General features: G+C 37.7%; 1 protein-coding gene across 10 annotated transcripts in view; it reads right to left on the minus strand.

Moving 5' to 3' along the window:
- GRIA4 (glutamate ionotropic receptor AMPA type subunit 4) overlaps positions 1 to 22284 on the minus strand; it is a 223838-nt gene that overhangs the window by 137706 nt on the left and 63848 nt on the right. For all 10 annotated transcript variants that reach the window (XR_003533269.1, XM_027677327.1, XM_027677320.1 and 7 more), the window contains exon 3: positions 11758 to 11997. Coding sequence is in view for 9 of the 10 variants with exons in the window: in XM_027677327.1 (XP_027533128.1) it covers positions 11758 to 11997 (240 nt within the window). In the remaining variant the exon portion in view is untranslated. The remainder of the gene's footprint in view (positions 1 to 11757; positions 11998 to 22284) is intronic.

Here is a 22284-nt window from a genome sequence, read left to right on the forward strand (position 1 = left end):
CCATCCACACCCTCAATATAAACAAAAGGAGATCCCCCACAAAAATAATTTAAAGGTCTGTGATTGCGATAGTCATTTGTTTTTAAGGGTAAGGTTCATGACCTGTTTTGTACTCTAAATGCAAACTCTGTTTATAAGGTAATTTTGATAAAGCAGCCTTATTTCACTATCAGTAGTTAAAGATTCTTAAGAGTACTTTCAATAATTTAGACCTATTTGAAACTATCCTTATCCTATTACATAAAGGACAGTACTTTGTTTTTTACAGGAAGGATATATTTGAACACAGAGATAGCATAATACCTTGCTTTTACCAAATTACTAACAAAGCAAACTGCTTCCTTTCCACTTGATTTAATTCAAATATATAAAATAATTTTATAAAAGCATCTGCAAACACATTTCTCTGGTATGAGGGACTTCTTTGAAATATTGATAATTATCTTTCTGTATTTAAGACTTGTTTATTATGTGTATGTACACTTGAAATTTTTTATTTAGTTTTCTTATTCTGAACTCTGTACAGAGGAGAATTAGCTCCAATACCTTTTATGAAATGAAAGCATCTACATAGGATCTTCCAAAGCTAACTGTCCCATGCTGATTTGACTCTCCCTTAGTGGAGGGATGGTCTAGGATACAAGTCCTAACTCCCAGGACAGTTTCTTTCTTTTTTTCGCAGTGATGGATTAACATAAAATGCATATTTGTTATAAGAACCTAGACTAGCAGCCAGTTTTGCATTCACAGCCCTTCTCTTTGGTGACACTTTCATCCTTTATGCACAGATCTGAAAACTACATTAAATGTTCTGCTTGCCATTTGTAGCACAAGTCACACTGGAACAAAATGTATGTCCATCGTCCAAAGAAAAACTTCCTGCTGCATCCAGGTGTGCATTAATATTAAAACCCACCAAGGTAGTAGTACAAAAGAGGGATTTTGAGACCTTAGGATTAAAGGACCCTTTGGTAAATCTCTTTCCAATTTCAAAATTCTAAATACCTCAAACATGCATTGCAATTTTGGTAACAGAAGCAGCTGTAAATGCTATTATCTGTAAATACTAGTGCAGGAAATTCCCTGTACAGAGGCAGAAATAGCAGCTGTAGTACTGTGATAAGTAGTCAATCATTTTAAAAGGATCTCTATACTTCAACTACTCCTTTTGCAATTGACCAAAGACAAATTATTTGTATAAATATGTATGCAAATAGGATTCAGCTGTAATTTATGAGGGAAACGCCTAAAATACATTTCACTTACAGGCAAAATGCATCTCAGAATAGTGAATATCTGAATACCCTGAAATATGCATTCTTTACAGAAGCAGAAAATGACAGTTCAATCAACTGAATTAAGAATGTGCAACTCCAGAAATGCCTTTGAATATAAACAGAGATTTATTCTAATACAGAATTACCTTGACTTCATGCTCCAGCTCTGGAGAAGTAAGTCACACTACATAAGGGATAAATGTCTCACAAAATATGCCAAGGAGGGATCATGAAGAATTAAATTAGTCTTATTTTGATTCTTTTTTAAACAACAAGGGCATAAATAATAGAATAGTAGGTCTTGATATTTGTAAGTCTATATTTTGTTTATTTTTATTTTTAAAAAGCCTTCTTTATAGTCAGAACATTCATCTACACATAGATAATGTTCTCAAAAGACAAGCTAATTTTTCTAACTAAAAACGCATTTCAAAACAAATTGGCACAAGTATTTGTTTTACATTCAGTATTAAACTGGCACTATGTCTGGTCTCTGGCAGCATTGACTATACTCTCCTTTGTTGGCTACCACTCCGTGCTCCAGCACTGAAGCCAACACCTGTGGCCATATAAAAGGCTATGTACAGCAGCTGCAGGACTCGGATGTCCATACTGAAAGAAATTTCTAAAGCATAAGCATTTGGATGTGTGGCTGGCTTCCTTGTCTGAGTCTTTTCAAGGCCTTCTTTGGAGGTCCATGCTGCTGGATGTTGTATCTATCAAATGTCTGCAGTGTTATTACTGACCAATGAGTAGTGGTGACATAGGAAAGCCTCAGACTTAGAAAAGATGCTCTTGGCTATGCTGATGTAAGGCTGCCACAGTCCCTTCACTGAAAATAGCTTTTAGAAGGTTTTGTCAATCGTGATACCACTGATGAAGATATATGTAAGGAAGGACAGAGTCTACCCTAAAGATTAATGTGAAAGCTAAATATCAGTGAATCACAACACAAATTTCTGCGTAATAATTTGTTCTCTGGAAGTAACTTGTTTAATTCACGGAAAAGATGAATACAAGTCCAATTAGTATGCATATAAACCACCTCCTCTCATTTGGGATCAAATAAAAATAAAATCAATTTTTAAAGCATACAGTTCCTAACACAGTATTCAGACGTTTCATTATGGCTCATCTGTATGTGGCAAGTAACTAAAATTGCTACTCATTACATACTCAATATGTACTCACATACTCAGGTACAGCACATACACAGAAATGTGCTCAGAGTTGCTTTTTGTATCTTGTAAAGCAACTGAACTTAACTCTGCTATGCAGACAATCTAGAGGAAAAATAACAACACAGCCGCTTTTTTTTCAGAAAAAATGGTATAAAGGTACTTCCTTTCTAAACAGCAGTATAACATCCTTGTATGGAAAACCTCTTAAATAAATGGGAAGAGATATTCAGAATTACTGCCCTGCTATCAAGTAAATACAGCTAAAAACCAGCTAAAAATATGTTTCCATTTAAAGGAATGCGTTACATATGCAGGTAACAACAAATTAGCTATTTGTACCAGGTTCTGTAAATGCAGTTCTCTGATATTATTAGAACAAGCCATTGGAAGTAGTAATGTTATTTACATTAGGATGTTGGAATATAAAAGCATAAAGAAGTTAAAAGCATACTCTTGAGTTACACATGTGCAAAACTGAGATAAATGCTACTAAGAAAAGAATTTAGCTCTAAGGATTCTACAACACTGTCACAAACAAATCATTTAAAGGGCAAAGCTGATTCACTGTCATGGCAACTTAAAAAGCAATATTTAAAATACCATGAGTCTCTTGTCTTCTCCATGGCATCCACCAACTCAGAGTAAGGAAAGCAAATTCTTCAGATCAGGAATATAATGAGCAGCAGTTCATTTAAGGTTTTCTGATTTATATATTTCTATGGCATTCACATATTAGGCTGCACTCCATATTCTAAGTGTTTAGCTAGATGACCAAACACACAGAAAAGTTCTAATGTAGCTTAGTTTGATCCACATCTTACATGGAATATCAAAATCAGGGGACTCATCTGTATACCTGATGATCAGCTTTTGATTTCAAAACCCATGTTTTCTGTTAATTTCAACCTTGATCTAATGTTCAATCATTTCAACCAAGAAGAAGAGCACTTTTACTTAATAAAGCAATCCAAAAGCTCTTGGAAGATTTTTCACATATAGTGAATTAAACGATGACCCTGCTGGTTTACCATTACTGCTTCTCTTTGGCGGTAAGAAAAGGGGAAAGTGGAAAGTCACTGTATCATTACTGATGCTGGTGTTAGGATTCAGCCATATTTTAGTTTCACGTGTGCATTTACTACCTATATTTTCAAGCTGCTACCACCTGCTGGCAAGATGAGGACAGCTGGGATGTTGCTGGTATAATTCTTAATGATCTAACACTGGTAAAACAAAATCTGTTTCAAACCAATTACTGATGAATAACCCATATTACTCTATTTCATTAAAAACATGGAATTTACTGTTATGGAGTACAGACAGCAGCAGATCATATGTCAGAATTAGTATAGTTTTCTAAATTCACTGATATTTGATAAAACATTTTTTTTCTCTGTTTTGTGTATCAGTTCAGATTGGCCCGTGCAAAATTACAATATGACTTTGGTAAATAACAAACACAGTAGTAATGGGATCCTAATATGTATGACATGATTCACTGCCCATGTAGAGGGTTTGTTGAAGACAAACAGCTTTTTATCAAATCTAGTGAGTATTTTTTCCTGTTTACCTACAACATAAGTGCCCTCCTACTCCTGGGATGTATCTGGGCTACTGCAACTCCAAACCAGTTTGACCACTGGACCTAATGGATCTACTCTGAAATAGGTTAACAGCTGATTTAGTGAAACAACATGATTTTCACCTCAAGAATTGTAAAGACACAAAATATAGAAAAGTTCAAACTTATGGACCAGATGTTACAGAAGTCTAATAAACACTATGAGACCAGGTATTGGATGCTGTTTGTTTTCTGGAATAAAAAATATCAATATATCTGCCATGTCATGACAGAACTGATCTTTATTTCATAAAGGTTTGGGACATAACTGCATGATGCAGGTAAGAACCTTTCATTTTTAGTGGACACAGTCATGAACTTATGTTTCTCTTTTATTGTCTGACATTTTGCCAAAGGTCAGTAGGATAAAAAATCCTTATTGTGGGAATCCTTCCAAATTCTTCCTGGTGATTGTAATGAATAAGGAGACCAAGACCAACTGGATGACTGCAATTGAACAAAGCCAGATTCCCAACATAATCTTTACAATCCAGCACATAGCTTGTTTCTCAGGATTACCTGAAACACCCTGTGACATTCTAGCAGTTTAAGGCAAGAGCGATGCAAGTTTGGGCTTAACATTGCTATGCAGAAAACAATAACGAAAGAGCACTTGGTGTCAAAATAATTTTTTTCAGTATTATGTTGTACGTTCATCTGCAATTTGCTTTTTTATTAGAAACACTTTGTCCTTGTAAATTATTTCACAAATAAGAGGCTTGAATCAGTATTTTTATGCAGATAAATGTGGAGGTTATATATTTATATTACGACTGGTCTCGGTAAGATTAGTTCTTTCAACTGAGGTATTGAAATAACTTTACAACTTGCTATTTTATTACCACTTTTTTCATTATTGAGACATTGACAAATTTGTTCAGAAGTGTAGTAAAAATGTCAAGTAAAGCTTGATGTAGGGCCAATTCTTTCACTGCCTAAATGCTCAGCTAATGGTAACTTAACTTACTGAGTACCATATTACAATTATAGTCCTTCAGCCTGATTTTACAGTGTTTATACCTAGATCACTTAGAATGTTTTTGATCTGAGTTTTGAATTATAGAACCTACTAAATGTTTTACAAAGGCTATATAACTGAATAGCAATAATATATTATTGAAAGTCGCTCAATAGTAGAAAATTATCTTTTCAGTTTCCCAACTACTGTAACGAAGCCATTCCCAATTTCCCAGAGAAATCATGAAAATTACATGAATATAAATCCTGAGGGGATGGACATAAGAGATCATCTGGGGTGGATGCAGCAAAGCAGATTGCCACTGCAGATATTTACTAACCTCTTCTTTAAAACCTCTAGTGGTAACAATCTTACTCTAGCGGTAAGAATATCATCAGCTTATTCAAACCTTATTGAAACATTTTTTCCTAGTAACACTTTAAATATGCCTATCTAATTCTATTTCTTGCCTTGATCTCAGTGGGTACAAAGAGTTGATCTTTGCTCTTTAATTGTCCCAGAATTTAAAAAAAAAAATCGCAATTTGTAAAGCTTTTTCTTAGAGGTCATGATTGGTTTTTTTTAAAAATATTCTTCCTCTCCTCTGGATCCTTGAAACTTATATCTGTATGTGGTGGTCAGTGACTACAGTGCCATCCTAGCAATGAATATCTGATCCTTGTGCCATGCATATACCAAAGGCCATTGATATAACTGAAAACAGTACCTGGTGCTTTCTAAGGGCAAGGGAAAAGTGGTGGGACACACTGCTGTCATCAAGTTGTCCTCTATGTGTCTTGTCCACTTGATCACATTCCATTTATTCAGCTTACTGAAAATTTTTGATGTTTTCTTTCACAGTGGAAATCTCAACACGTGACAAAGCAGCATAGCCAGCAATATGAAGAGAGAGCAATATTCAGCTTTCATTTCTCACATGAACATTCTTTTTCTAAATTTCAAAGTAACAGCTACTTTATTGGAAATAATATGGCTTTCTGTACCTACATTATTCTTATGGATCACCAACTCCCAAAACGTTTCCCACCATACTAGTGCTGAGACAGTTACTCTGCACTTTGTATTTGTGCCTTTGATTCTTCCCTACTTTGTTTATCCTTTGTACCACCTCCATCACATTTCACCTTCTCGATCTATCTATTTAACAGGATCACTTTGAACCCTTAACCATTTTTATACCCTGGCCAGGCTGAGTACCCACCAAAGCCATTCTCTCTGCTGTCATGCAAATTCAAAGACAAATCCCTTGCACCTCATCTGAGACCAGCTCTTACTTTTGAAATGTGTAATTAGTAAAAAATTTGGGGTTATGGTTTCTGCTTTTCAAATTGCCATGCTATAGTTGAACCTCTATTTTCTTTTTTTTTTTTCTTTCTATGAGAATGTCAGTCCTGAGGCAATATCACTGGAGTTACTAATCATGGATACACCAAACCTAATGCTTACTGCTGGGCCAGCTACTCTGCCAAATGAGAAAACTAGATTAGCCTGATAAACTGATTATAAATAAACAACTCCATAATATCCCTCAAAATAAGAGGGAAAGCTTTAAATTTCCTGCACCATTTTTTGCCTTCTCCAGACATTTCCTGTTCTTACCTGGGACTGATCTATCCTCCACAAGTCCTTAGAGACAAAAGCCTAGAGATTGTTACACTATGTACTGTAGGATTAATTCTAACAGGCCACCAGGACTTGTATAACCCTTCTGCCAGGTTTAGATTGTCATAGAACAGAACAGTTTCAACTTTAAAGGAGTTGCTATAAAAATACTATTCAGAAATGTGGGAAAATTAAATTTACCTTTTGCACAGTAGGTGAATTTTTCTTACCTGCAACCACGACTGAGTTGGCTTTATGAACATGTCATTACAACAAGCAACAGAAAAAAAAAAGCATTAACAAGGCACATAAACAGGGTCACATGTGATCCCTAATTTCTAGAGAATATAACTATTTTACAGTCCTTGCCTCTGGTGAACCAACTGTTAGGCCAGCTGGTAGCTCTACTCTTTGTGCTACCACTCTTTATCACAGTCAGGCGCTGAAAACCCTTGCTGAGAAACACAGTTGAGTTCAAATGGATGCTGAAATCTTGTGAAAACAGTTTCCAGCTTGCTGGTTGCCATCCTCCCTGGTCTCCTATGTGTCCCATGCTGCTCTACAGCCCCTCTACCACTCCACTCTGGGACCCCTTAGCTCTGGGTAATCTCTGCAGTTTTACTAGCAACTTCAGCCATTCCAGGTCTCACTAAAGCTGCACACAGTGTGGAAAACTAACACTGACCTCTTGTAGGCTTGATTCTTGCACCTCTCAATTCTATATTTCATATTGGCAATGCTAGGGTAATGTTTGGACTTGATGACCTTAAGGGTTTTTTTTCAACCTAAATGATTCTATGATTTTATTCTTTAACAGCTTCTCACACCTCACACAAGCTTCTCCAGCCTTCTTCTGTGGTTTCAGGGTCCAACTTTTTCTTTCTGGTGCCAGAAAATGTTGTTGTCAACTATCAAAATCATACAATAGGCACACTTGTGCTAGGTAAAAAAATCCCATAGATTTGTAGATACACAGCTTCCTTTAATTGTATGCCTCTTTTTAAACTAAATACCTCTCAAACACAATAAAGCAACATATATAAACTGACTGTTCTTCTGGTGTTTCTTTCACTTAATTCCCTTTAGAGGTCACATCAAATATTAACTGAACACTTCTCCCCCCTTGGACTTCCCTTTCCTCCGGGTATCTCAAGGAGGCACAGTTTTCATTTCAGCCCTTTCCTACTATGCTTTGCATAACTCGGTGTTCTACAGTGTGCTTTTTCCCTGTCCTGTCTGTATTCCTGGCACTTTGCTGTTAATACTAATTGTATTAAGCACTGGGTCATAATTAAACCTTTTTATGGAAGGAGGGCAAGAGAAAGAGGAATGTATTGAAACAAAAGGACCCTTCAGGCTTTAGCCTTCTGTGTCACTCTCTCCTTGCTCACTTTCCCCTGTTAAATAATGAGCTGAATTTTCCTTCATCTTTCTCTTAGGTCTAATGCCTTTTGAAAAACCTGCTCTCCTTTTCTGTAATGTCCCCTGCTAGATCCAATTAATTTTGTATTTTTGCCATTCTTCCTAGTATCTGCATCCTGTCACAGGACAGTGATTTTCCAGACTGTGAGTTTGGCAGAACATCAGAAAGGAAGGTTTAACGTAACAGCTGAAGTCACCACCTCATCAGAGTTTGTGAGGTCCAAGACTACTACATGGTGTAAATTCAAGTGCAGTAAGTGGGAACAACTTGGAGAGATGCGACAAAAGTGCATTCCTGACCTGAAATGAAATGTTATCATAGATGCTCCCAGTGGCAAACAGAAACCTAACTCAGTAATAGTACTTAATTCTTCAACCCCTAAGAGCAAGCAGTCATTGTCATATGCAACCAAACCAAGAAACAAGGAGGACGGAAAAGCTCCAGGAGAGCAGGTCTGAAAACAACATGCATTTGCCCACCACCGCTGATGAAGGCTTGCCTAAGTTAATGTCATCATACTGCCTTCTGCCAAGGATTTCTGCCTTTTACAGTACTGATAGCTGCTAAATACTGCCTTCTTCACAGACACCTACTGTGTTGGGCTGGAATCTATGCGTATTGCTTACCTTCCCCCATAAGAGCTTATTCATAGCTTCCCAGTTAAGCTGCAAAGATAACTCGAAGGCCCAGTAACAAAACCAAAAGCCTGAGGGGATTCACCTTCCTTCAATTTGCTTTGAGGGGGCTGCTCAGAGAGACAGGGAGACTGTCATCTGGCATGTAAAGGAAGGATCTCTGGCAGAAATCTAGACAAGGTTAATTTCGGGCCTCACTGACAAAGACCCTATGACTCAACATCAGTGATTTTTTTCTTCTTCCAGTTACTCTGAGAGTAAGAGATGATGCTTACTTTTTTTACCATATCTCAAGTCCACATTAAAATTTTCTTGTGTAAAGGTAGTGAAAATTTATTCAGCAGTTATGTGTCTTTATATTAATCTTAATACCAAAAGATGCATTGAATCTTATTTTCTCCTGCATTGAACTGCATCACAAGACCTATTGAGAATTTGAGAGATTATCCAATGTAGCACCCTGTAGGATGACGGATAGAGTTAAACCTAGAAGAAATTCAGAATTTTAAGGTAAAAAGCAGCTGCAGCTCCCTGAAGGACTGAGGTTGACATGCTCCCCAGTACAACGATAAACATCTGCTCACAGAAACAGAACAGAGTGTGGAACAAAGTGGAGGCTATGTGGCCCCCTTCCATTCTAATCCCAACAGAATGGGAGAACATTGTGGTATTGAGACCATACAGTATCTGTCTGATAAGGGAGAATCAAGATGTTCTGCTGCTGAAAACAACAACCGTGTCGAACTCCTCCTCAGGTGCCAAACCATGACCACTGCTCCCCTCCCATTAAATACACCAATCAGAAATAAAAGGTATTTATGACTAGAGACACTCAAACTCCACCCAAACATAAAGAAAATAATACAAAAGTAAGTTGGGGATAGGGGGAAAGTGTGAGAAGACCTCCACCGAAACTGCTGGCATCAGTCGATGGGCTGAGTCCGTCTTCTCCCCCCCCAGAGGGACATCATGGGTGAGAAATATACTCTATGCGTGTTAAATGCTGCTTTTTGGAGTAGAGCTTTTGCTTGTACTCAATCCATAGCATATTAGTTAGATTGCTTCGTATCAGAGCTTGTGCTTGCTTAATGTATGTATCAGTAGATTGCTTTAAAACGTATTTTTGCAGTAGACACTATCGCCGACAACCTTCGAACATTATTAATCTGTCACAATTTGTATTAATAAGAAGTGTAAACTGTAAACTGTTCCTTGCAGTTGCCAGCAGTGGAAAACACCAGTTGCAGGACCCCCTGAGGGGTCTTGGCTCTGTTGAGTGCCCCCTAACAAGGAAGGTTGAGGTACCCTCCAATCTTGTGAATCTGTTGGCGAAGGGTCTCATTACGAGATGCTGACAGACTGTTGGGCACCAGGGTCTCGACTCTACCGAGGATACTGACAGACAAAAATCTAAACTCCCACTTTTCACATGACACACCTCCTGCATCCAAGCTGGCAAATGTCATCTCCTTATCAAAGACATGCTGATGAGTTCAGAGTTGGTGAGTTCAGTGCCATAAGAATCATTTATTAACCATGCTGCTACAGACTGCATTTTGAAACTGTCCTTGGTGTGATATCGCATGCTTAAAAATGCCATCTCAATCTAATTAGGCGTATGAATTTGGATGAGAAAGGTTGTGCACCCCTTCTCTTAACAATTTCCTGAACTTGTAGGACCACATCTGTAATTATGTGCTTTTCTTTTTACCCATAACTATATCTTGAGTAGAAATACTTTTAAATTGCACTACATTTTTCTCTTTCCATTTATCTAATCCCAGAACTTCCTTTATGGGTCCAGCAAGAATTAAAAAAATATTTAGTTTAAAAACAACAAACAAACAATTATGGAACAATATAAACTCTTTCCTTCCATATTAATTTTGTTTTAAATTCAGGTATTTAGGCAGTATATCAAGCTAAAAACTCGCTAAAATTTAGTGCTGGTAGATATAAGAAAATTGACTTCTATAGCCGTACTCAAATAATAAAATAGATTTAGTTAGGTCAATGTAATTCCCTCTTTCTACTGTAGGGTAATTGTACTGGAATAAAGCCACTTTAATTCCAGAATATACTGTCCACATGGGAAACTATATTGAAACAGCTGTAGTAAAATAATTATTTGACTACAGCTATGCCGCTTGCTTCCCCCCTGAAAGCAAGTCATCAACATAAAAATCCTGCCTCTTTCACAGAATCTCAGCTATGTTGGCTCAATCCTATTCCATAAACAAAGGCAGAAGGCTTTGCCAGCAGAACAAACACACAACTTGGAGTACAGATTTTACCTCTCAATTCCTCACTGAGTGGTGAGGTGTAGTAACGCACTTGTAGTTTTTTACCATTTAACCAGTTCTGAGATGCTCCGGGATGTGGAATGGAGAATGTGGATAGAGAGTGTACCCTTTTCTGTAATGAACTATGTACTTTATAGAAGCGTAGTCCAGCACAGAGAGAATTCCAGATGAAAGGAGAAGAAGATAGGCTACTGCACACTCTCTCCCTCTGCTGGCCTGTGGATATCTCATGCCTAGCAGGTATTGCCTCTTGCCCCCACTACTCTGTCACAGCCTGAGGGTAGACCCTTTCTGTGCCTTGACCTTCCAAAGTTTGGAAGTCCCACAGGCTCACTCGCATCTCAGCTTACACCAGTGCAGATGCAGAGAAGTGGTTGTTCCTCTCTATTTCTTTGTACTGCTGTCACTTACAAAGTGAGTTGAAGAGTGAACAGAGCTGTAAAATTCTGCTTATTGAACTGTGTCTTTGTTTCACTAACATTAGTTAAGATGTTTTAGTATTCTAGACTTAAAGCACAGGCTTTGGCTGGTAGATTATATACCATGTACATGCAATATCTAATTTTTGCAGACAAAGGAATTCTAGCTTTAGCCACACAGCTACACAGTCAGAGGTATTTCACCTCAAAGGCCCCTTAAAATTTGACTCCTCAAGCTCTCAGTGGGACATAAAAATTCACAGCTCTTGCAAAAGTCATTTGAACAATAAAGATAAGAAAGCTGGGTCACAACTTACCTCGATCCGTGTCATACAGGAAAACAAAGCGGTTCCATTCATAATGATCCAGCAAGCTCAGGAGGGCTCCCCGCAGGGATGGCCGCAGCTGCAGCACAAACTGACTCTCACCCTCTGTGGGGAAACTTGGCGTGATGAGGGAGATGTGCAAGGCGCTGCAGAATGAGGTCAAGGTATGTACTGATCTCTTATCATATAGTCCAAAAATGGCAAAAACTCCTCTAGAATACTGGGAGCAAACTGAAAGAAATGAAAAACCAAACAAACAGGAGTTTAAGTCATGACAGAATATGTTAACCCATACTTAAACATTCCAACATTCCCAAATTTTTAATTTGAAGATTTCCAGTTCTGCCTGTATAGCTAAATTCAATTTTCACGTGTTTTGTTCTGAAAACCAATAAATGAATAGCTAAGTAACACTCTGTGTGTGACCTTTGGGTCCCATTCACAGAATGTTACAGTATCTAGAATTTTTGTTCTAAAATAAAATATAAAATAAATAAGACGTATTTTTGCATTCAATATATGCTGTTTTAACCATAGCTCTGCATATTATCAGACATTAAGCATTTCCATTGGCTGAAGCCGAAAATGTTCACATTCTAAAATATGAAAATTATAAAAAAAAAAGTTACTGTCCTTGTAAGTGAAATTTGGACATTTTGAATTGTAACAATGCAGACCTTTGCTCCCTTTTAAGCAGGAAGCCCTTGTGGTACATTAAAACTTCTAGAGATATTGAGTAAAAACCTAGTTCATGAATAATCTCCCTGACTTTAAGAGGGCAGTTGAAGTAAAATACGGTAAGTCAGTGTGAGCAGAATTTTGCCCCAAACCTTTTATTTCTGCTCTGTGTTAATCTCAAAACCAGAAAACAATTGACCTGAATATATATTCTGAGTTTTGATTTGCTCTTGTAGTCATTTAAGACATGGAGAAAGACTTTTATTGATCTCCTCTGACTGGATAAGGACTTTACTGATCTATGCACATAAAAGCAGGCATAAAATCCTGCCTTTCTAATTCATAAAGGGTCTAATGAAACACATCCCCCTTTTTTTGAAGCACAAAAAAAGTTATTAAAAACTGTGTGATCATTAACAGTGTTACCTATTCCAGAATCACAGAAAATGGAGAAAGGAACAATCCATCTCGGGATCATTGTATCCATTTTCTCCTAAGTATGTATTTCCTATGCTCTCCTGTTCCAGATCCTCTCTTATCGCAATGCATTCTTTCACATACCCTAACCATGGGAAAACTTAAGACACACCCTTTTAACTAGATGATGGCCTCCTCTATTCTAGCCTGGAGGTCAAAGTCATCCTGCAATTGCAGCACAGTGAGGGTACAGTGCACACACCATTAGCAAATTCAAATCAGTTCAGCTTTAATTCTTTCATTTTACATTTACTGCATAAAGAGCTAAAAACACAATTAGTGCATTTTTCTCTCCTAAGATTTGGCTAATTTACCCACTTCTGATGCCAGAACTGGAGTAAGTGGCTTGACGGCAGTTTTGGGATTTTATATGCTGCTCCACTGTTATGGGCCCCATCCTAAGGATTTTCATAGCCAGATTATATATAAATAAAGCTTTTTCAAAAGCTTTCCTTTCCCTAAGTTCACCTTTAATATATTGATACACACCTCTTACAAACCCTCCCAGTATTTGTTTTGCTGGACCATACAACACACATTCCCTTACACCCATCAAACAACTGGCTTGCCATTCCACTAATCATCTCAGGAAGCATTGTTCTGTGCTTTCCCAGCTTCATCTCATCTTGCTTGAACACAGATGACTGATATGTTGAGAGTTTTGGTGGAAGGTTTTCTGCTTCTTTTTACATTACTTCCCCATCTCTACCATATTTCTGCTGACTTATCCTGGTAGGACGTTACGTTTTTCTAAATCTGCACCTCGGGGATGGCTGATAATCATATTGGGATCAAAATCTGCTCCTTTTCCCTTCTGGGTCACTTGCAAATGATGAATTTCTGCTTATAGCATAATATTTTTATTAGTCACTATTATTCGTTTTCCATTATGTCACATCTATTACTGTACTCCTTAAAATTATTTACTCCCACAGTTACATTTTTAGCCTGCTCTGGTCTTATATCTATGTATTTATCTGCTTCTTCAGCAAATTCCATAATGGTACTCTGACTTTTTATCTCTGTGTCTACCATAAAATTAGCCAACCATTATCTTCCTGCTGTAGGTGTGCTTCTCCAGCCTGGTACCTCCTCTTCTACCACCATTTGTTGCCATCTTCTCCTTAGTTTCGTTCCTGCCTTTTAACTCTCCTGTTTGTCTCTATTTTCATAAATCACTTCTCTTAAGAGCGTGTCTATTTCATTTCATTCTCTTGGCAACTGGAAGATATGGATTAATCCTATACCTTCTACCTGAATTACTTCTGGTTGCATTTTATGACATTTTCTGTCTATAACCATATTTTAAAGCTTTCTTTCCATAAAACCTGTTCTATAATTTCACTGATCATACGTATCACAACTCATTTAACAGCTCTACTAAGAAGTATCATTATATATTGTTATTGTATCTGTCCTTCAGCAAACCAATTCTTGAAGAAGCAGAGAAGAAAGAGGTCGTTCCCCTGTTCTTATTAGTCATCACACCTCTTTTAAGGTCAACATTCTCCTTGAGTGAAAATCAATGTGAAGTATCTATTAGTTTTAAGTCTCCAACTAGATTTTCCTGCTTTTCTGTCCCATCATCAATATAGAACAGCTTCAATTATTTTCCTATTTCCTGTATTTTTATTTAAATATGTAAATGACCTTCTGCTGTCATTTAAAAGTCCTCTAGAAGTTTCATTTTTCAGTGAAAGTCCAAACTTAGGCTCTCATTTCTGCAGCAAATGTCCTTTATACCTTCTCTTTTTTTCAACACAATCTTTCTTATTAATAATCCTTTTAAAATACTTATTTCTTATATCTTCCTTGTATAATCATTTATTCAGTTCTGGAATCACATCCTGCATGCTAGTTTCCTCTGCAAAGGAATTTCTCAGTGTTTTAAAAGTGTTTCTGCAAGGATATAGCAGGCCTCCTCTATTTTCAAACACAGTGCAGTTAACTTTGCCAACTGAAATAACTGAACACAAATCTCATGTATGTAAGTGGTAGTTACTTAATATGTTCTCTGTTTAGAGAAATTCCTTGCTAAGGTTCTATATTGTCTTAATTCTTTGAAGTTTTACAGGAGCACAGGGTACTTTTGCAACATGGTCCATACAGTAAAATTCCACATAATGAAAAATTCAAGAAATCAATGTCAAGATGCAAAATTGTACAAGTAGCGGAGTTAAAGCTCAAATTCATTCTCAGGATGAAGAAAAAAGTAAAACTTGAAATTTCATTAAATAACATTATATGACCTTAAAGTACTTTTACCTAAAAGTATCAGAATAATAATTCTTCATGTTCAAAGTAAACTATCCTTGCCACAGTCTAGATCCAAATTGATAAAACATTATCTGAATACCATTAAAGTCCTGAAATAGCCAATCCAAGAAAACCTGTGCTATTATACTTGATATCAAGACTGGGAAGTAACTGAATATTGTCTTTCTTTGTTCCTTGATAAGAAAAAAAATGCTAAGATGAAGGTTATGAGAATTTTCTCCTACTCAGTCCAAAACCCACAGAGAGGAAAAATGCCTGTGACACTATGGAGATGAGGCTTAAACATATGCAGAGATCCTGCAACACTCCTGAATCAATTTTACAGTAATCAGCAGCGACCACAAAAATCAGCAAAGCCACGAGGATTTGCATTCTGACTCACTACTGTTCTCAGAAAATGCCTCCAGGCAAACATGATTACCTGGATTTCCTAATTCTTTATCCATTTCTCTTACACTTCTAAAGGCATTTTACTTATTATAAATGCACTAAATTATGCTTGGTAAAACAGTCACATATTAACATTCTAAGAAAATTTTGTTCAAGATTTTTTCCCTCACAAATATAAAGCAGTGACAAATACAATTTCATGAGCATACTTTGAAATATATTAATAATTTAAACCAGAAAACTCTTCATAGCTGACAACTTACTGCCCATATCACACATATGATTTTCTCTTGCAAACTTTGCAATGCCATTGGTTTCACCAAACAGAAGATGAATGTGGAGGTCAGACTCATAAAATCATAGAATGGTTTGGGTTGTGAGGGAGCCTGTAGATCAACTAGCTCCAACACTCCCTGCCATGGACACAGACACCTTCCACTAGACCAGGTTACTCAGAGCCCTGTTCAGTCTGGTCTTGAACATCTCCAGGGATGTCCAGAACCTCTCTGGGCAAACTGTTCCAGTGACTCACCACCCTCACAATAAAGAAGTTCTTCCTAGTATCTAATCTAAATCTACTCTAAGTTTAAACTCATTACCCCTTGTCCTGTCACTACATGTCCTTGTAAATAGTCTCTCCATCTTTCTTTCTTGTAGGCTCCCTTCAGGTACTTGAAGGTTTCTCTAAGGTCTCCCCGGAGCCTTCTCTTCTCCAGGCTGAACCCCAACTCTTGCAATCTGTCTTCATAGGAGTGGTGCACCAGCCCTGGGATAACTAGTGGCCTCCTCTGGACTTTCTCCATGTCCTTCTTGTTTTGGAGGCTCCAGAGCTGGACGCAGTACTCCAGGTGGGGTCTCATGAAAGCAAATTAGAGGGGCAGAATCACCTCTCTGACCCTGCTGGTCACAATTCTTTTGATGTAGCCCAGGGCATGGCTGGCTTTCTGTGCAGCGAGTGCACACTGCCGAAACATGCTGAGCTTCTTGTCCACCAACACCTCCAAGGCTTTCTTCCCAGGGCTAGTCTCAATCCATTATCTGCCCAGTCTGTTCCACTTGGAACAGACTCCAGAGAAGATATTGCAATGCACCTTAAATAGCCAAGAAAATGTTATTTCAGTAGTTGTAATATGAATTAAATATGTTCTGTTCTAGCAGATTGAACTACATGATAGTACTATCACTTTAAAAGAATAGGCGACTCACAGGAAAAGACATCATAATGTCAAAATGGCAAAAATTGTATACTGCAGGATTTACTGAGACACAGTCAAGCCACATGTGGTCTTCTTTCTCTATGAGAGAAGTACTTCCTAAAGCCTCTGTTATTGTTCTAATGATAAGTCCCTCACTTTAAACAGAAATCTAGCTTGAAAAACAAAAAATTCCAACTTCTTCCTTTTCCCAAGTTATACCCATATAGTTTTAATCCTCTAAACAATATATTTACAAAGTGAAGTCTGATAAAGAGAGTACAGCTGGTCTGCCAACGTTAGTTCTGCTCAGCAGCAAATAGGTACCACATATGGGTACCATATAGGTAGGAATCTGGAAGACCTGCAGCCTAACATAGTAAATCCTGCTTCAGAGTCATGACTCACAAATGCTTTGTCTTCCAGGACACAGGTTCTGGAATGAGCATTTTAAAATGCTTTTGCCTATGTTTTCAGCTCCCGCATGGGAAGCCCTGGCACAGTTGGCTGTTACAGATATACTGACAGACCCATTGATCTGCCATAAACACACAAACTGTGGACGCACCAAAACTGAAAGACTCAGAGAAATTTGCATTCTGAAGTTTTTCAGATATGAAGACAGTCTCTTCCCTTCCTCCTATGCTTTGAAGATCCAAATGGGGAGTGGGGAGTGTGATCTGTCAATAACAACTTGCCTCTGACTCTTCAAACTGCTCTCTCTGCTCCCCTAAAGCAGCGCTGGATCCCCCCCAAGTGATACAGTCCTTCGCTGATTTCTCAGTATGGGTCTTTGCCATGGGCTGCAGATTTTCAAGAACTGCTACACTGTAGGTGCTCCCCATGAGCTACAATCTTTCGGGAAAAGACTGCTTCAGCATGGGTCCCCCACAGGCCACCATTCCTGTCAGAAAACCTGCTCCACCATGGGCTCCTCTCTCTACAGGGCCACAGCTCTTGTCAGGAGCCTGCTCCAGCTTGGGCTCTCCACAGGCTGCAGCTTCCTTCAGGGCACATCCACCTGCTCCAGTGTGAGGTCCTTCATGGGCTGCAGGTGGATCTCTGCTCCCCTGTTGACTTTCATGGACTGCAGACAGACAGCCTGCCTTACCATGGTCTTAACCACAGGCTTCAGGGGAATCTCTGCTCTGGTTCACGGTTCACGGTTCACAACCTCCTCCTTTTTCTCTAAACTTGGTGTCTGCAGGGCTGTTTCTCACATTTTCTCACTCCTCTCTCTCACTGTTCTTATGCAGTGTTTTTTATCCTTTACTAAATATGTTATCACGGAGGCACCGCAGCATCACTGATAAAGCTCAGTTTTGACCAGTGGTGAGTCCATTTTGAAGCTGGCTGAAAACTGGCTCTTTCCAACCTGGGGGTGGCTCCTGGTGTCTTCTCACAAAGGCTGCCCCTGTAGTCCCTCCTCCCAACCAAAATCTGTCCACAGAAAGCCAATAAACCTGGTAAACTCCAGGCAGCAACAAATTTAAAAAATGCATCTAGGAGTCACACTTCCTTGTCACCACAATAGCATATGAAGGTTTTAATTTGAGGTGCAATGCTGTCAGTGGTCCATGTCCTCATGGACAGTCATCTACTCTCTATTTTGTTCAACTGCTGTGTACCTGTGTATGCCAGCACTGATATAAAAAATACTTTGTGAATTTTCTCAACCTAAAGAACTCCTTCCAAGAGGAACAGCCTAGACATGCAGGGATGCAAGCTTTACATATGAGATGAAGCACAGAAGGGAGAATCATTTAATGCAAATACGAACCCACCTCCCAAGGTCAAATAATTTATCAACTTAGATCTGTGAAAGCTCTGACACCTGAGACGAGATTAGGCAGTATTTATAAAACAGCTTTGAGATTAGAGTTTCCTGTTAAAATAGCAAAAGATGTTTCAGTTCATTTTGCACAGATCCTCCCAACCATCTCTTCCTCCTCTGAGATCTCCAACCCGCCTTCTCCTGATCCCTCCACTGACCCCCACCTCCTGGAAGAGGACACAAGGCTGGTCAGGGCTCTAAAATTAAAAGGCAAGTGATCTAAATTTACACCTCTGTAGTTTTAAACTATCTTGCACTTAAATCCAGTACAGATTTGACATACAAATGCTCTTCCTCGGTTGTGTTTGAGACTACTGAGTTAATATTAAATTATGTTGTTGCATTAAGAAAAATTCCCAGCACTGAGATCAACCTAATGAGATACCTTCATGACTTAAATCAGTGATATGGGATGACAGATAGGATTATAAAAGAGAAAACAGTGTTATGTAAAGTGGGTAGATGAAAAACATTATAGATGTATTAGGACCAGTTTACAATTACTTTAGGAATAGTCTGGAATAGAATAAGATACTTTTAAATACTGTTATTCAAAATAGGGCAAAAGGGACACAATGAGTTTCTTACAGATTATATGGTTAATACATCCAACGACATCCTCCAACATCCCCTATTCATGGACCCTGCACCCTCGAAATCATCATGCACCTTTGCCTTTTGATCACAAACTTCTTCAAGCAAAATAATTATTATGTGTTTAAGAGGCATACATCACATGTCAGGTAGCAACATACCTAAAGCATTATAACCAGAAATAATATCACATCATTACTTTAACTAAAATCAATTTATTGCTTTACAAGTTAATATATCATTAATGATTGAGGTGAACAAAAAGAGACTAAATTAACATCTTTCCAGCTCAAAAAAAAAATAGAAAAAAGAAAAAAAAAAGGAATAACAAACATTACCCTCTCAAGCATTTATTCCTCTCAAACGTTTACCCTCCTATAATAAGATATTGCACAATGAGAAGTCTGGTATGTTGGATACTGAACCTCTGAAATTAAATTCATGCTCTGGAGCAAGTCATTTTGCATTCCCATGTCTCGGTTCTCAACATCTCAACTGTCTGTTCTGTTGAGGACTATACACATTTGACAGGAAGGCCTGTCTCCTATTAGGTATTTTTAAAAAGTTTAGCACCGCAATGTGTATGAATGTAATATCTAGTGCACCTTTATCTTGCAATTCCATGGTAAATTCAACAGCAGATCCATCAAACTTGGGCACAGATAATTCATTAATGTTTTTTACTCACAGCAGTGGGTTACTTCTAGTACTCTCTTCCAAGTGACTTGCCAGCTTATTTAAAAATACTCTCCTAAGAACAATGAAAACCTTGGGTTAATGTGCTAGATCAAATGGTAATTTGGGAAATGCTGTTCTGTTTGTTCAGCTGCAGATGTGAGAACATACTGCAAAACAAGATACAAACTTACTACATTTTTTAAGTAATTGTTACATTTCCCAAAACCATTGATGAGAATTTGCTCTAAAAGACTATTTCTGCTCAAAGTCAATTCCTGAAAAAATGGCAGGAAGTGATAGTGCATTTCTTGCCCATTGAATGGAAAATGGAATTGAATTAGCTTAACTAACATGCATGGTATTTTCTTCTTTTAAAATAAATTTGAACATTGTAATATAGTATTTTGTGTGCAATATCTTTTATCAGATTACTAAGCTACAGAACATTAACTTTAGAAGGTTACCATGAGAGATGCCCAAAATAACAGAGAAAACCATCGAGACCAGGGCAAGACTGCCTTGTAGATCCAACTGCTGAACTCTTCTCTATGTTTCATATTGAGTAAGATTTTCTCTCCACAAATTAATACATTGATTAAAGCTTCCTCAAAGTCAATTCCAAAAGAATTTGTGAAACAAGCATGTGTCTCTTTGTACGTGTATAGGCACACAGGGAGAGTGGCGGGGACTGTCTCAGCTGGTTGTTACCACCCAAAATCAGGGATTTAATTTCTGAGGGTTTTTTTTCTGTCTCTAAACCAGAAAAAAGTACGTTCAGAAGGCAGATCATCCCTGCTTAAAATGGGTGATAAATTAAACGTACTGATTCATTCACTAGAAGTATCTATCTCTTTTTGGATGCAAAAGGAGACTACATAACCATGAAAAGTTTGGCACCCATATTTAGATAGATACATTTAAAATTGTTTAAAAAAAATCACTGTAGGAAAAAAGTCTTTTTCTCTCCTTTCCATCCCTAGATTCCATGTGTTTTCGAGCTGCCATTCTCTGAGGCCTCTCTCATATGACCAGCACAAATCCCTTACAGCCAAGAGCTGCAGGTATTTCTCAGATACAGACCACGTACCTCTGTTTTCCTAAAAAGTGATGACAATTCTCATTTCTTGATGAAGAACGCAAAGTAGATTGGCCTTTCATAAATTTCTAGGAGTGAAACTGCTTTAATCTTTAGGTACTTTCTGTCTGAAAACTTCGGCACCGCTAAAGTATTTTACTTTCATTAATATATAATTCCACATAATTTAAATCCAATGGAACATTTTTGCAGAACGAGATAAAAACTTCCACTGGGTTTATTTACAAAATTTCTCTTTCCGCTGTGCCTCGGCTAATCTCTTTGATAGAACACTCCTCATGAATTTCACATTTGCTGATTGCTAACAAATTTTTTCTCATTTTTAAAAACACTTTACAGCTCTGTCTGCAATAAATTATCCACTCTTTGTGCCTTTGTCCTCTAGTCCTGTGCACTCCATAGATCTGATATTTATAGGTTTCTGGCAATGCACATATACGTGCATATCCCCAACTCTGCCAAAACTTTCTTTTTGAAAGCTGTCCCATAGAGAATCCACATGTAGCATTTACCTTTCATAGTCACATGAATGAGAATTCACATCAGTACAAAGTTCTTTTTTGGCTGTTTTTAAAAGCTGATAAAAATATCAGTAACATGTGAGACTGCCAGGCTTTTCAAAACCATAGTAGTTTTTAAAAAAGTTAAACATGAAGCTTTTGGTAGGAAGTCACTATGACACTGGTAGGTTTTCTCAAGGACAAAATGTCTACAGCTATCTTTTTTTTTTTCCTCCTTCAGGACAAAAGCTTAGAGAGGCATAACAGATTGCATGGAAATTAGACTGGACTTCAGTAAAAAACTGGCTTATGGAATCAATGGTAAAACTCCCAGGTGCTTAATTGAGGTGAACATTTCAACTCAGAGGCTTGTGGTGGTTAGAGATCTTCTTGCAAAATCGCATTATCTCTTCAGTTTGCCAGCTGAGGGAAAACTCATCTTCATTAAACGAATATCTAGAGAAATCATGTTTTACAACTTATCTAGATTGTCCGTATAATTAAACATTTTTTGCTGTTCACAGATTGATTCATTTCCTTACAAGATGTACTATTTCTTTCAATTCATATTTGAACTTCATCCAAACATTTCTTCATAGAGAAAACAAATTACTTTGCAGTTTGTTTTCCCTCCCCAAATGTAAGATTTTATAAAACCTGCCCCCATATCCCATTGTAATGAAACAGAACAAAAAGTATGAAATTTTTTTAAGAAGTAATCCTTTGATGGCCCACTTCTCTACAACATTAGCTTTCTTTTTTCCTTTTATCTTGAAAAGGGAGAAAATAGGCATATTTAAA

This window comes from Neopelma chrysocephalum, unplaced genomic scaffold (genome assembly GCF_003984885.1).
Source record: "Neopelma chrysocephalum unplaced genomic scaffold, ASM398488v2 Primary Assembly neopelma1_43, whole genome shotgun sequence".
NCBI classification, from domain to species: Eukaryota; Metazoa; Chordata; class Aves; order Passeriformes; family Pipridae; genus Neopelma; species Neopelma chrysocephalum.